General features: G+C 42.0%; 1 protein-coding gene across 1 annotated transcript; it reads left to right on the forward strand.

Moving 5' to 3' along the window:
• The first annotated feature begins 83 nt into the window (after positions 1-83).
• On the forward strand, positions 84-10,909 carry zftraf1 (zinc finger TRAF-type containing 1). The gene is made up of 7 exons (XM_022198668.2): positions 84-603; positions 870-1,204; positions 2,272-2,366; positions 4,909-5,052; positions 6,062-6,273; positions 6,436-6,614; positions 8,857-10,909. The coding sequence occupies exons 2-7, from the start codon at positions 917-919 to the stop codon at positions 9,067-9,069; spliced, it is 1,131 nt and encodes a 376-aa protein (XP_022054360.1). The 5' UTR covers positions 84-603; positions 870-916; the 3' UTR covers positions 9,070-10,909.
• Positions 10,910-15,964: the final 5,055 nt, after the last annotated feature.

Consider the following 15,964-nt stretch of genomic DNA (forward strand, 5'->3'; position numbering starts at 1 on the left):
GCATATCAGGTTTTGGTCACCTTTCAAGTGCTGCCATACTCTGACCCGCAGGTGCTCACTACGCATGCGCCTTTACAAACTCTTTAAATACCCCAAGTCATCTGCCACAACAAAACATTCCGCTGTCAGCCAATTCACGGCTCTGTTCAAGTGTTGCCGGCGCTCACAGGCCCTCACACAGACAGGAAATTTATTTACTTTCAAATGCGCAACTTCTGTTACTGGCCACAATCGAGAGCCTACCCGAGTTAAAGCGAAACTGACCCGGAGTCTGTGCAGGGTGAAGTCGGGGAGACGGACAGGAAAAAAACAAAGATGGCTGTGTAGCCAGAGAGACAAGTCCCAACAGAACTGTCTCTATCCGCGGCTTTAATCACCGACACGTCCCGTGGGTCCCGTGGACAGTCAGCCGGTACCGGAGCAGGGACGCAGGGAGCAGCCGAGCTGAGCCCCCGGTGCACATCGTTGTAATCTGCTGTCATTGCGAATAACGGCGTCGGGAGTGCAACAACAGCTGAGAGTTGTTTTTGTTCTGCTGGGCAAAGGGAGAGGACTGCTGTGTTTTTGTCAACGCAGCTAGCCGCATAGTCTGCTAGCCTCACTGTAAGTCTACAAAACTAGTCGACATTTGATCTAACAGATAGTCAGAATTAGCTTTTGCACATGATTTCGTTATTACATTTCGATTGGCTTGTTAAAATCCCAGTTGGTACGTGTATGGTGGCATTAATAACAAGTTAGCTGCATTCCTTCCTGACAGCCTGCTGGCGAGGCGTTAGCTTAGCTCACGTTAGCTTGCTGTCAGCTGACCGTTAGCTTGACAGGTTGTAAGCTAGCCCTGAGCTAACCTGCTAATATTTCGGGCTCAGCCTGGTCGCGACAGGTACATATCACACATTTTGAGACAGCCGTCGCCATGTCTTCACTGGAAGAGAGAGACGTGGGCGTTGCGGCCGCCCCTGGCTCCTCCTCGGCCGGCCTTGGGGTCGGGGCCGTGGGGGCAGCGGTGGAGGCTGTCGCCGGGGTCGCAGCCATGCAGGAGGAGGTCGGGATACGACGAGAAGGGCCCGAGCCTGACCCAGACGAGCCACCCAAGAAGAGGGTGAAAATACCCGAGGGAGAGTCAGGGAAGCTGGAGGAGAGACTGTACTCAGTGCTGTGCTGCACCGTGTGCCTAGACTTGCCCAAGGCGTCTGTTTACCAGGTAAACGTGGTGTCAATCACAAACCTCCCCCCATAACCCTAAACTTGCCGTCAAACATCAGCAACTAGCTGACCCTCATAACAGGAGCTCACCATGAGTCCCAGCCCCCAAACCCCACTGTCAACCTGTTGAGTGTGTTGGCCAGCTCCATTTACTTTTAGTGATACTGGATCCAACACAGGCCCTGTACTGAGTGTACCTATACTGCAGACTGAGCCATGAGGCAGACAGATCAGACACAACCAGGCCGGGTGGCCAGCTGTGTTTGCTCCAGTTTACCACATTTTACTGAGAATTATCCTCAGATAGTCCTCAGCAATAACCACACCCCCAGACCCCAAACAGAACCAAAACCTAAAGTTTAATTATAGCTTTTGCCCTTCCCTTCAACCCACCAGACATTGTCCTGAATGACCTCAAACTGCTCTCCTCAAAGTCAAGTGAGCACATTTGTAATCAATCATTGTCAGTTGTCCACACCCTCATGCCTTACAGCACACACTTTCAACATTTTATGGTAAATGTTTATTAATGCTGTAAACACAAGTCTGCATTCTTTCCATACACAATGTTTTGTGCATAAATAGATATATCCCAACACACAGAACACCAACTTTACTCATGTAGAAAATGCAAAATTTCAGCTCTTCTATGAAAGTTCCTTATAAGTTGCAGTCTTGCCGTAATATTTGACAGACTGACAATGTGATTGGCTGTTGTTGCCAATCCATTGTGATAAACAAAATCAAAATAGATTCCAACTAAATATGCCTGCCCTTAGCCAATCATATATAATGATGTTACCCTCAAAATTACATGTTTTGATATAAATAGAGGCTAAAACAGTCAGTGTTTTTCATAAACATTTACCCAAAGTATCTATTTTTAAGCAGTCCCAGTCAGTACTCCTTAAATTGTCCATCATTTTTTTTGTCATACAATTTCACAAGAGAATATCGTAGCGTATGTTTGCCATGTTCCCTGTATCTTCCTGTTTATCATCCTCAGTAATTATATTTTTCCACTTCCCTCAAACGCTCTGTTTGATTGACATTTTTCTACCACAGTGTACCAATGGACACCTGATGTGCGCCGGCTGTTTTATCCACCTCCTAGCTGACTCCCGTCTCAAGGAGGAGCAGGCCACGTGTCCCAACTGCAGGTAAACAAATCAACTGTAGATTTAAGCACTTCCTACAGTTCAAAATATAGAACGGGGACAAATTAAAGGAAACATATACTCATAGGACCTTAGTATGTGCTGCAAGAATAGATTCAGTGCCCCTTGATATTTGCTCTTCAAGTCTCTGGAGCTCTACTGGAGGAATGAACACTATTCTACCTAAAGTTATTCCCTTATTTAGTATTTTGATGATGCACAGTATATTTAGGTGTTGAGCTGGGCTGAGTTTAGGGATGAACAATGTGTAAAAGATGTCTGATTGCGATTTTTCTGACCTATATTGCAATTGGATTTCCGATACAACTAATTTATAATCAAGCTTTATTTCAAGATTCACTGTGTAGCAAATTTAAAACATGTAATAGAACATAAAGCAACAATGTAAAACCTGTCAGATATGCTGCATAATATGGGTCAATACATAGTTTGTGGGACTTTTTGCGACATAGGAGACAGACATCACAGTTGACATTTTTGCTGTTTTCAGGCCTAAAATCAACATGGCCGCCTCTAACCAAACACCACATGGCATTTTTACACAAAGATTCTTCTAAAATATTACATATACTGTGGAGTAAAACTGAAAGTTATTTCTAAAGATATTGTAGTAAACCTGTTGACATGCCATAAATCCACACTGGACTCACACACTAATTTATATTAAATAACTCAGAAAGCCTTGGAGTCTTGCCAGTCTTTTCTTCAGGAGGAAATGACATCATGTGGAGCAGGTCATGTGATCTGGAATTAACACACTTCCTGGGGAGGTGTTTTTGTAATGGGCAACTTAGCCGAAAATGATTTCTCGGACGCAGATGCACTTTTTATTTCCATATATAATATGATATATTTTCAAAAAAGAAATATCTGTCGTGGTTATCTCAACTTAATATAAAGAACATAATCAAAGCAGTTTTTCAATAAGCTCATTTTGTTATTCTTCAGCTAATTAGAAGGTGGTTGTTAATAAATTCAGACTGTTATTTAGTTGACATTGTAGTGATATCTAGTCTTATTTTATAAGTAAGTGATTATCGTGTATTGTAGATAATTATGTAATTTGTAAAGTCATGACTATAGCGAACATAAAAACATTAGTTTTTGAAACTTTTAATAAAAAATGTATGCAAGATATATGCCATGGACTTCAAAAGTCCTTCAGTTATATATTGACCCAAATACATCCTAAACTGTGGCCTTTACACGTCGCTTCATGCATTGTTTCAAATTGTGATTTCTCTTTAAAATTGATTAATTGTTTAGCCCTAGTTGAGATCTAATAACTGTGAAGGCCATAGTATATCATTCACATTCTTTTCATATTCATCAAACTGTTCTGTGACTAGGGCTACACAGTGGGGTAGTGGTTAGCTCTTTCGCCTTGCAACAAGAAGAGCCTGGGCCTGGGAGCTTTCTGCATGGAGTTTGCATGTTCTCCCTGTGCATGCGTGGGTTTTCTCCGGGCACTCTGGCTTCCTCCCACACTCCAAAAATATGCTGAGGTTACTTGGTTACTCTAAACTGTCCGTAGGTGTGAATGTGAGAGTGACTGTTTGTCTGTATATGTAGCCCTGCGACAGACTGGTGACCTGTCCAGTGTGTCCCCTGCCTTCGCCCGAGTCAGCTGGGATAGACTCCAGCACCCCCCGCGACCCTAGTGAGGATAAAGCAGTGTATAGAGAATGGATGGATGGATGTTCCCTGACTTCTTGTGCCATGTGGATGAGGGTCATTTTAAAAGAGACCACTCCAATCAGGATACGTTTTTTTTTTTGTAGGATAAAGGTGATCACACAAAACAGCTTTGTACTGATTTGGAATGATCCATCCCTCAAAGGGCACAAATGGATGCCAGCAAAATGTCCCCCACAGCATAACAGAGGCACACAATCCCCTCACTCAAGGGGTCAAGCGTTATGTATTTTTTTCCTCTAATTTGTTGTCCATTTGTAGCTACTGAGTCACTTTAGTTAATGGCTGCAGCGATGGAGTGGATCTGAACATCACTGTGTATGGATATTGTTACATACAAATGACGTTTTGGTTAAACACCACATAAATACCACTGAAACTTCAGCTGAGACAATTATTTTAGCAGCTAAATAGTTTAGATGTAGGTAAACATTTTTTGTCAGATTTAATAACTTGCTTGTTTGTTCTCTGGTTCTTTTGGCTGATATTGTTCTCTTGACCAAAAGTCAGCCTTATGTACAGTTACTCGCAGTTTTAATTATTCTCATCTTAGTGTTTTATCCAGTAGACTTATTACAGTCAAGATCATTTTCTCTCAAAATGACTTCATCAAAAATGTATGGAAACGGGAAAAACACCTTGATTAGTTTGCTTTATCTTATATCGTGTTTCAGTTACCAACAGCAAGTTTCAAAAGCACAACTTTCCTATTAACCATGCTCACAGTTGTGCATCAGTCTTAAACTTATATGAACATACTGTGCATACCACTGATATTCAATATGCCCCTACACTGAGGGATGGTTTGTGGTTTTCTGTGTTTGTGTAGGTGTGAGATCAGCAAGAACCTGTGCTGCAGGAACCTTGCAGTGGAGAAGGCTGTCAGTGAGCTGCCGACAGAATGTACCTTCTGTCTAAAACAGTTCCCCCGCTCCAGCTTAGAGAGACACCAGAAAGAGGAGTGCCAAGACAGGTATACATCACGCACACACGCATAAATACACGCACATACACAAGAACACCGGAGAAAAGAAACGAGGTCCCGTCAAATGTTCCAAAACTATCAAATTAAACAGCTACAAACTGTGACTGGGTGAGTCCAGCCACTTTACAAGACTAAACGAAGGTGGCAGAAACGGCGTGTCAGCAGCTCTGTTGTGAACTTGTGTACGTGTGCTCCCGGTTTCCCAGCACCGTGTCACACGGGGTTAATGTGTGGAAGATGGAGGAGCATGTGAGCTGCTGCTTCGGAGGAGAAAAACTGCTAATGTGATTACCGACCGCGAGCTTGTGATGCTCAGGCCGTGCGTGAAATCCCATGGGGTTGTTGCTATAGCAACAGGTGACCCCGCTTAGGACAGCGGTGCCGATGCGAGTGTTGCTATGACAACAGCCACGGCAGTCACCAGGTGTTTGCAGTCGGGTCAGACGGAAAATTATGCGGGTCTCCTGAGGAGAGGGGGTGAAGCTGCTGTCCTCAGGGATGCCATCATCATGTTTTCAAATGGTGCTCATTTGAATATGAACTCAGCCGTTAATATGCTGTAATTATAACCAGTGATTACAGGTGCTTTTGTTGTGAACCCCTTTTGAGAAGACGAAACTTCAGTTTGAACGATGAATTCTGTTGAACGATCAATTAGCTTTGCTTCTTTACAGAAGCTAACTAGTACCTTTCATATTTCTAGTACCTGACTTTACTGCAAGAAAGTAATAAGTAGTCATTGAAGAGCACCTCTACCCGTGACATACTTGATAGGAATCTATGTCTTTGTTTCCTCGTGGTCGGCTCTCAGCAGACACTTATCATTAGCACACTGTTAATTTACCACAGTTCACAGCCTAGGTTAATTAATACCTTTGATATTAACACCTTCCGTTCGCTGAAAGTATTCATCACTGAGCGCCTCTGTAAAGGATCTAATTCATATGAAGTCTTTGCTTCCTTTGTCTTTAACTCCCTCTTGCCGTCGTGTTGCCAGGGTGACACAGTGTAAGTACAAGAGGATCGGCTGCCCCTGGCAAGGTCCGTTTCATGAGCTGCCGGCACATGAAAGCGAGTGTTCTCATCCGACGAAGACTGGTACAGAGCTGATGGGAATTCTGGGGGAGATGGACCAGAACCACCGCAGAGACATGCAGCTCTACAACAGCATCTTTAGCCTGCTCTGCTACGAGAAGATTGGGTTTACAGGTACATACATCAAAAAAAAGACAAATAGAGTGTGTTGATGGCCTTGAAATCTTAAAACAGCACTTCCCTTGCACTAGAAATGCTACTTTAACAGCTCTTTATCTTCTCTTTGCCTCCTGTCTCTGTCTTTCTAACTTGTCCTCCACTCGTGTGTCCGTCCAGAGGTTCAGTTCAGGCCGTACCGCACCGATGACTTCATCACTCGCTTATACTATGAAACACCGCGCTTCACCGTTCTCAACCAGACGTGGGTGCTGAAGGCCCGTGTCAACGACTCCGAGCGCAACCCCAACCTCTCCTGCAAGCGCACCCTCTCCTTCCAGCTCATCCTCAAGAGCAAGGTACACTCACTGCTCTATCTGTCCGTGTTTATTTTTAACTTTCTCCGTGGCTGCATGATTTCACAGCCGCTGATGCGTTGCTCTTCACCAGTTCTGGTCTGGTGTTCAGTTCCAAGGATTGTAGTCATTATCAGTCAATGTAATAATTATTTAGGGATGATGACAATTTAAAATCACCCATTCAGTTTACTCCTAGATAAAAAAAAAACATAATATTTGCCAGTGAGAAGCTGAAATCTGGGAATATTTTTTTTCTCTCGATCCAGTAACTAATCATTTTACCTCGGTGTCTGATCAGTAACAAGAAATTACACAAGTGAGGTGAATGTAAGCAGTTTAAAGAGAAGCTGGCAGGCTTCATGTGTAGGAAAATGAAGAAGAAGTTTGATCTTTGATTAAAAATATGACTACATATATGAGTAGTTGTAGAACAGTTGCATATCTGCATAAACAGACACAAGCTGGGTCTGACATCACAACACAGAATGTGTAATAGGCAAGCTAGGTATAATTTAATAAGAAGAAGTCTGGATCATAATGCTAGTTTTGACACTAAATAAGTTAAAAAATATGTATATGATGGAACAAAGCTGTGATTTTAGCCTGTTGGTTGTCACAGAGACCGACAACAGTAATCTGAATACATATAAACAGTATTTATCAGACGAGCTGGCATCAGTCCCTTCTTGCTTGTCTAACATAAATTGACACTACATTTCAAAGTGCCACATGAGAGAGGGAGAACAAGAGCTGACTAATTTAGAAGTTTGCAAACTTAAAAAGTAAACTCAGAGTGCACAGTTCGCATTTTCGTCGAGCTAAATCTCAGGCCGATCTGTGATCATTGCTCCCGCCGGCACCTTTACTTGAAGTTACTGTGTGTACGGCAGGATCTGTACCGGCAGTCGGTCTCACGAGGTTCCGTTTCAGACATCCCATCTGGAAGTTCATCCATCGCATCTCCTGGAACATAATCTTTATGTCTGAACACAGAAGACTTAAGTGAAATCCTGTCACTGAACTGTCCCGGTGTTGCGTCCCTCTATTCCCCTCTCTGGCCTCGCTGAAGCAATGGAAGAGTGTTTGGAAGGCCTCTGGGCTTAATTGTCTTAATTGTTGACAGCTGTATACATCTTCTTAGGTGTGGATAAAGGACAGGGAGTCTTGTGCTGTCACCACACTCGTGCTGCTGAAGGTCTAGATCAGAAGTGTCAACTTTTTTTTAGGTCAGGGGCCTCGTTCAACCAATTTGATCTCAGGTGGACCGCACCAGTAAAATCAGAGAGTAATAACCTATGAATAATGACAACTCCTTTTGTTGTAGTGCAAAAAACCTTTTTGTCAGATCAAAAAACAAGACGCAATATTCCAAAAATGAGACACAAAACAACAAAAAAAGAATGATTTGTGATCAAAATGACAAAAAACAACCAAAAAGAAGACAAAATATTACAAAACAAGACATAAAGCGACAAACAATAGACCAACGACACAAGCAAGACAAAACAGAAATGCAAAAGGACAAAAGTGAGAAACAAAACATCAAAAGCATGAGACAAGCAACAAATATCAGACAAAAAGACAACAATCAACAAAAGCAAGACAAAATATTAAAAAAATGAGACACAAAATGAAAAAAGAAGAATATTTTTTGATCAAAATGACAAAACAACCAAAAAGAAGACAAAATATTACAAGACATAAAGCGACAAAAAATAGACCAACAACGCAAGTAAGACAAAAAAACCCACAAAACAACAAAAGCATGAGACAAGCAACAAAAGATAATACTCAACAAAAACAAGACAAGGTGCTATACAAATAAAGTTATTATTATTATTTGGTTTAATGTGACATTTTATTTGACATTGTTTGAGCACTACTTTAAATGCTTACTTTTTTATCTGAATTTCCACCTTTTTATCTCATAAAATTGATTTTAAAAATTCTGCATTAACTTTTCAGTTTAGTTTTTTAACTGTAAATTTAGAATGGGGAAAAAAAAAAAAATCAACCCGCAATTTGCTCTTGAAACATTCTTGCCATGATGTAGTTTGTCCACCAGAGAGCACTGACAAGTTAGAGTTTAGCTGAAATTTGAATTGGTCCCAGTGATCGGATAGCCAAACTGATGGAATGTCAAGGAAAGATTTAGTTTCTTGGTGAAAACTTGGATACATATCAGCCTGAAAACTCCCGTGTGTGGGTTGGGATCTGTATTCACGTGGATGCGTGTGCGCAGGTGAACTCGGCCCTGGAGTGCTCCTTCCTGCTGCTGAAGGGGCCGTACGACGACGTGCGGATCAAGCCGGTCATCCACCACCACGCCTTCAGCAACGACGCCAACGAGACCGACTACGTCCCGCTGCCCATCTCCGACTCGGTGGAGTGCAACAAACTGCTGGCCGCCAAAAACATCAACCTACGCTTGTTCATCTTCCAAGTCCAAAAATAAAGAGCGAGAGAAGAGATGAAGGAGGAGGAGGAGGAGGAGGAGGATGAAGCGGACGAGGAAGCAGTGGAGTGAGGATGTGATGATTAAAGAGAGACACCACTGAACCATTGATACCTCTTAACACCTACACACACACACACACATGCTCACACACACACACACACACACACCTTTACGCAGGGTACTCACGTTTACACACACACACACACACACCACTAATTACACTTACCTCCTTTTTCAAGATAGTGAGACCCCTTGCTCGGGAAAGCTGTGAGTTGCTATGGAGATGGGTGGGCATTGATATGGGATGGAGGGGTGTTGGTGGTGGAGGAGGAAGGGGCTCCCAGACGGTTGGTGTGTCTCTGTGGACCTTTTCACCCGCCACAGCCGAAGGTAGCACACACGCCAACCAAAGCAGGGTTTGCTGGATGTCGCGTGCATGTTTGTGTGTTTGTTTGTTTTTGTGTGTGTGAGTGCAGAGTTCAGCGACGGACGCCGGAGCGCAGCCGGAATTCTGCTCGCGTGTTCAAATGTCCCAAAGACGTGATAATGTGAAAACAGAGCGATTGACTCTACTGAGATGTTCTTTGGACATGTGAATGGAGGTGGAGGGTGTGAATGTGTGTGAATGTGTGCGTTTCCCCTTCTCTCTTGACACACTTTACACCCGAGTTTCGTCAACAGTTCTCTCCCGTTTTGGCAAAAACGACCACGTCGCGTGTCCGACTTTGTCGTAAAAGTACCCCCTTCCACCTTCCATCAAGAGGAGAGACGGCCTGGCTGCATGCATATTTTAGTTCTTCGGATTATTCCTCCGGCTGTGGTTATATTTAACCTCCAACACTAATACCATTTTTATTTCTCTTAACCCTGAATATTTAAGTACACGTGAACCTTTTTTTTCTTTGTAGTTGGGTTTTTAGCGTGTGAATGGCTGCCTGTGTGTGTGTGTGTGTGTGAGTGTGTGATAACAGATCATAACTGTGAATGTGTCCCCACGTGAACAACTGTACAATCCTGGAGGACATAACTAGAAAGACTGGATTACCACCAAAACCCCTCAAGTTTCACCACGTCGGTTGCTTTCTGGTAATTTAATTGCTCTCTTATTAGTTGGGAATTTGCATTGCTGAGGTGAAACACAAACTGGATCACGCTATTATGGAATCTTTGTAGTTTTAGTTTTATAGCTCGTATTATAACATGGTGCGTTTTTCTATCTTTCTTTAAAGGATTTATTGTTTTGTTCCAAGATTAATCAAATCGGACTCCTCAAAACGCTGGTAAAATTCTCCTAAATCGGCTTGCGTTTCGTCAAATGACCACAAACTGATTGACCCACAGAAAACCTGAGGACATATTGCAGTATAAGAGTACTACTAGGATTCACTCAGCTTCTTGTTGCCTCCAGCCACCAATTTTTTTTGCTCTCGGCCCCGCAAAGGCGAGTGAAGCAGCCCAAACTGTGAGAGTCTCAGGGTGATCAGGACTCCAAAATCAGAAGCCCTCTTTAGAAGACTTTTTTGTCCTTTGGAAGCGAGACATTAGGTGGTGATGGATGGTGTGTGTGCGTGTGTGTGTGTGTTTGTGTGTGTGTGGCAGGGGTGGCAATGGGGAGGGGTTTACCTTACCATGGTGACATATTAGTGTTAGACTTTACTTGAACGAAAACGAGAAGATGTTACTTAAAGTAGATCCTACTGTAAAGCAGATAGATCTCTCTCCTCCTGACCTCTACTTCCTGTATTTCTGTGTTTTAATGCTTTGTCTCTATGCCAGTGGACTCACTCATCTCACTATTGGCTGTACATGTGCCTTTTATTAAAGATCATGAAACCTGCTCTGCCGCCTGTGCGTGTCTGAATGTTAAGAAAGAACTAAAATAGGCCCCGGTCTGTATAAATTATGCATTCAGCGCTGCGGTTATGAAATCTAAATTTAATTTTAAGGCCTAGCGTGGATGATGGATATGTTTCATTGAATTTGATGGGGGGAATATGAATCACTTTCAGTACAAAATGAATTACCCGGCGTCGGAACAATAACACATCGGCACTTATTGCTCGCGTAAAAGTGGGCATGTCGCAGCGGTGTAGAATGTCAGCTGCTTGGAGGCTTTAAAAGGGAGCGTTTTATGTAATGTGATGTGCCCCGTGTGTCTGTAAACCTTAATGTGGTTTTGCCTTGTGTTGTGATCTGTTTATTTGAGAGGACGTTTGATGACGTGGCAGCAGAGGAAGCGCAGGTGTGAATAAAATCAATTCCATTTAGCTGCTTCACATTCACGGTGCTCACTTGCACTGAGCCGTCTCTAATGTCATTAGCTGCACCTTTGATTTATCTGAAAGAACCGAGCATCATTTCACAAAGTCTGAAAAGCTGAAATGATTGAGTGCTCAACTGTCAGAAATTTAATTTGCCAAAATTTTGATAATCAATTAAGGTTTTTTGGGGGGGAATTTCTCACAAAGGGGCCCAAATTTTCCAGGCTGCTAGATTCAGATTTGGACATTTTGCACAGTTATTACTAACAACTGTTAAGTGATTAACCCTCGTGCTGTCCTGCAGGTTAAAATTGACCTGCTTTGAAATGTGGGGGGGAGATCACAGTGAAACTTCTGATGTCCACATTCTTAACATTTTTGGAAAATTCGGAACATTTTTTTAGTGGAAAAAATAAATTTTAAAATGTTTAAGAACATTAATATAAAAATCAACCAAAATCCGGTGAATTTTGCTGGATTTTGGTTGATTTTTTTTTTTTTTATGTGAATGTTCTTAAAGAAAATATTAGAAGTTTTAATGATATATATGAAATCACTTTAGATATTTTGGGATTTTTTTGGAAGATTTTTACTCATTTTTTGAAAATATTTACAAGAATCTTCTTGCCAAATTTGGGGATTTTTTTTTTTTTAAATTAAAACTTTTAAGGGAAACTTTTAAGGAATGATTGGAATTTTCTTCCTGAAGGTTTTGCAAATTTTCAGAAGTTTGGGGAATTTTTTGGCTATATTTTGGGATTTTTTTGAGACAAGGAAACAATATTTTTTGGTGCCTGTAAATGAGGACAACAGGAGGGTTAATATTCTGCAGGTCAATCAGAAAGAGCCCTTGACAGCAGGGGCGGATAATTAATTTTATTGGGGGGGCACAAGAGGGTACAACAGATATTTTGGGGCGCCACCGAAAAGTTGTAAGAAAAAATGAAAGCTGCAACCAACCTCTCGCTTTTACAAAGTATTTTCCATGTTTTTTTTCTTTTTGGATCTTTAACCCAACAGGAAAGCTGTATATGACCTTTTCATTTTGGACTGTTAACATTCAAATTATGATGGACTTGTTTCCTTGTTTATGTGAATTACAGCATCATTAGCTGCAGCATCTGCCTGTTACGTAAAACTAGTAAGCTCAACACATTTGGATACACATACATGTATCCAAATGTGTGTTGTATTTTCCTTGCTTTCCCACCCCTCCCTCTTCTCCCATCCCTCCCCCTTGCCCTCCTCTGTCCCTCTCAACCCGTCCAGCCAGCAGGCAGATGGGTCCCCCCATATAGAGCTGGGTTCTGCTCGAGGTTTTTACCCTGTTAAAAGGGTGTTTTCCTTGCCACTGTCGCCTTTGGGCTTGCTCGGGGGTCAGGCATATGGGTTCTGTAAAGCGTCTTGAGACAATTTGATTGTAATTGACGCCATATAAATAAAATTGAATTGAATTGAATTGACAGTATCCTGAGGGTAATTAAGTAACAAATATTATACAACCCTGTCAATTTCCACTTCTTACAATGTTTACTGACAATTATCACGTCTAAAACAAGAAATAATATTCTGCATGTTTAGCAACTAGTTCTCAGCTGTAAACCAGAAACATCATAGGGTTCTGTATGCTAATCAGTCTAAATCAAAATTAGTACTACCCAATACACGGTGAACAACAATCTGTACCCTTGATCTGTGGTAAAATAATCTGAAATGTTCTGTGCAGTCATGTAAATTTTAAAATACAGTAAGTAGCACTCTATACATTTAACAATAAACCTGAGAACAATAATAAACAGCAGCAATATTCCATATTGTAAGTCATTTAATAGTGCACAGCTCAGCAAACATCATAGTGTTCTGCATAGAAATCACAAAAGGCTGCTCTCAATCTTTCATAGTGAGCAGATGTTCTTGCGTTGCAGGTCCATGGTCCAGACGTGGCCATCGAACAGGCTGGGGGGGGTCTGGCACCATCTACTTCCTAGAGCACCTCCTCTTTTTGCATTCTTCATATGGGATGGAAATAAAGTAACACTAGTTTAGCACGTCGATCAAAGGCCTGTAGGTGTAAAGCAGGAAGCCCTCCACAATGAGGATGTGAGACTCCTCCTCCTCTTGGTGGTCGGACTTTGGGACGATCTCTGTGTCCAGGGTGTTATTAACGCCATGAGACTTCTCAAACTTCACCGGGTTCTCCAGCCACGCGTAGATCCTACTCATCATGGCGTTCATGTCCAGAGCAGTGATGACATCATGCTGCTTAAAGCCATCTTCACCAACTTCAATCTGATCTTGGGGCTTGAAGAAGTCATCCTGATGGACCACGCAGCAGTTGGGCAGGTTCTTGATCAGGCAGTTGGTGAGGGTGGTTTTCCTTCCATTGGTTACGCCGTCGATGCAGATGATGTACTACATGTTCTCGGATTGGTCAAAGCTCAGAAAAAGGGTCAAAAACTGGGTCGGGAGTGATCGGACGTGGAAAAAAGCAGAAAAAGGGAAGGTTGCAGCAGGAAACGTCAACTACTCAAGTCCTCCATGGGACTTGAGTTTAGTGAGTAAGGTAAGAGCAGAAAGGGAGCTGCCACTTGGACGCCATTCTGCCACCCAGAGAGGACCTCTTTCTGCTGTCGCTGCTACACATACTGCCCTAGTTGAGGTTTTAGGTGGAATATTCCTTTTAACCAGCCCCTCAGGTCTCTTTGAGGATTTTGGATGGAGTTCTCGATTAAACCAACATTTTAGGTGCATGTCCAGGGATTTTTGGTGAATGTTCCTTTAAGGTTGATGTGCGAGGACCTTGTAGGTGGAATACTTCCCGAAACAAACCTTTTAGGTCAACATTCAAAGAATTAAGATGGAATGTTCCTTTAAACCAACCTAAATTTCATGTTTTGATCATTATCAAGTGAGAAACCTCAATCCAGACTCCTCATAAAGACATTTGAGATTTATGCTGCTGTTATTTGTTTAGTCCAGACTAAATGACAGAAATCCACAACTGTAATTTTATTTCAGGACTCGGTTATTAAATCTCAAAACGATCCATGTGACTCTAAAAACTCAACAGCTTTACAAATTCTAAGATTAAACTCTCCACAAGGGTCCAAAATAAGTTGGACTTCTACATGAGAGCTTTAATTATTCTTCATCTACTTCCTGAAAAGTTTGGTCAATAAAAAAGACAAAACTAATATTTTCAGCTGAACTAAAGACAGTCTTTGTGATTTTTCTGCTCACATGTTGTTTTGTTGTAAACTTACTCTTTCAAATAAACAGCCTCCTAACCCCTGGAATCCAGCGTTTGTCCTGTTTTTGTGTTGCTCCTCAGTGACCCAACACAGCAGGTCGTAATGTTTTTTGAGCAACACACCATACTATGACGTTTTTACAATGATGGTTCTACTATGGAACCAGTTTGACATGTTCAGGCGTTTTTTGTGTGAACACTCAGAGATTTCAGGTATCAGAAGGTGGTTTTCAACTTTCTTTAACTTTCTGCTTCAACTTTAAACTAAATTTACTTCACTAAGCCAGCCCTCTGGACTTCCAGTAAGCTGTGTTCCTATTGGCTGTCCAGGTGGCTGCTTGGTGTTATCAGGAACACTTGAGCAGCTCAGTGTCTTTGTCTTCCTGCTTTATGTGTGCAGTCAAACATTTCCTCTGCTTCTCTTCACTAAACTGGGTTTGGCTCGGTTGCTTTAGTTTTTTTTTTTTTTTTTTTTTTTTTTAAATAGGCATTGGCTTGCAACTTCCAACAGTAAAATCGTCTTTAATGTGTTTCTTGGTGTGTTTTAGGGCTTTGTACTGGTCTTGGTAAATGTGGTTCTTTAGCCACAGTTATCACATGGTGCTAACGTGTGCAGTGATTAGTGGATTTGGTGTAGCTGAGTTGTGTCTTTATCTTGGCTGTAGAGAGTCTTTAGAGGTTTTTGGTCAGACATATTCTGTATTATTGTTTGTGAACCAACTTTGGTTGTCCAGAAGGTAAGAATTCCTGTCCTGATTCTGTTTAAAGAGGTTCTCTGGTAGGCTGCAGGAGACTTTAGCATTTGGGTTTTAGTTTGGTTTTTGTACGGTTTCATTTGGATGACTATCTTGAGGCCCCTCTATGTGGTTTAGTGAGGTTTTCTGTAACAGTTCTACAAAGCAACCTGCAGCAGAAGAGACTTTGAGAGTTTTTAGGAAGTTCTGGAGACCAGACTTTAGAGCAGCAGAAACATTTGTCAGCAGTTTGAGCAGGAGAAGGTGAGCTTCAGAGTAGAAATGAGAAGGAAACCTTTTTGACCCATTTGGTGAGGTCCTGTACCAAGAGTTGGAGCAGGTTGTCAAGAGTCTGTAGTTCTTTGGTCTGAAAGCACCAGAAGTTGACTCATTAAAGGAGAAAATGGCATATTGTTGGTTCTTCTGTCGCGCTGCAACTTCCAGTTTCCTTAGACTGAATATTAAAGGGATAGTTTGGGATTTTTAACATGAATCTGTATGGCATCCCCGTCAGCAGTGTTGTTAATTCACACAGACTTACTGCCGACAGCATCCAGTGAGCAGAGATCCTGTCCGGTTTTGGTCCAGACGAAGGTAGTCCGGCAAGTTTGCTGGGGTCACGAAAATAAAGCGTTTTCTTCTCAAAC

This window comes from Acanthochromis polyacanthus, chromosome 11 (genome assembly GCF_021347895.1).
Source record: "Acanthochromis polyacanthus isolate Apoly-LR-REF ecotype Palm Island chromosome 11, KAUST_Apoly_ChrSc, whole genome shotgun sequence".
NCBI classification, from domain to species: Eukaryota; Metazoa; Chordata; class Actinopteri; family Pomacentridae; genus Acanthochromis; species Acanthochromis polyacanthus.

Excerpts from the sequence above, each read along its gene's own strand:
- zftraf1 (XM_022198668.2), top strand. The coding sequence starts at position 917 with ATGTCTTCACTGGAAGAGAGAGACGTGGGCGTTGCGGCCGCCCCTGGC. Across the intron at positions 1,205-2,271 it reads CCAAGGCGTCTGTTTACCAG|TGTACCAATGGACACCTGAT; the intron begins GTAAACGTGGTG and ends TTTCTACCACAG. Across the intron at positions 6,615-8,856 it reads AGCTCATCCTCAAGAGCAAG|GTGAACTCGGCCCTGGAGTG; the intron begins GTACACTCACTG and ends GCGTGTGCGCAG.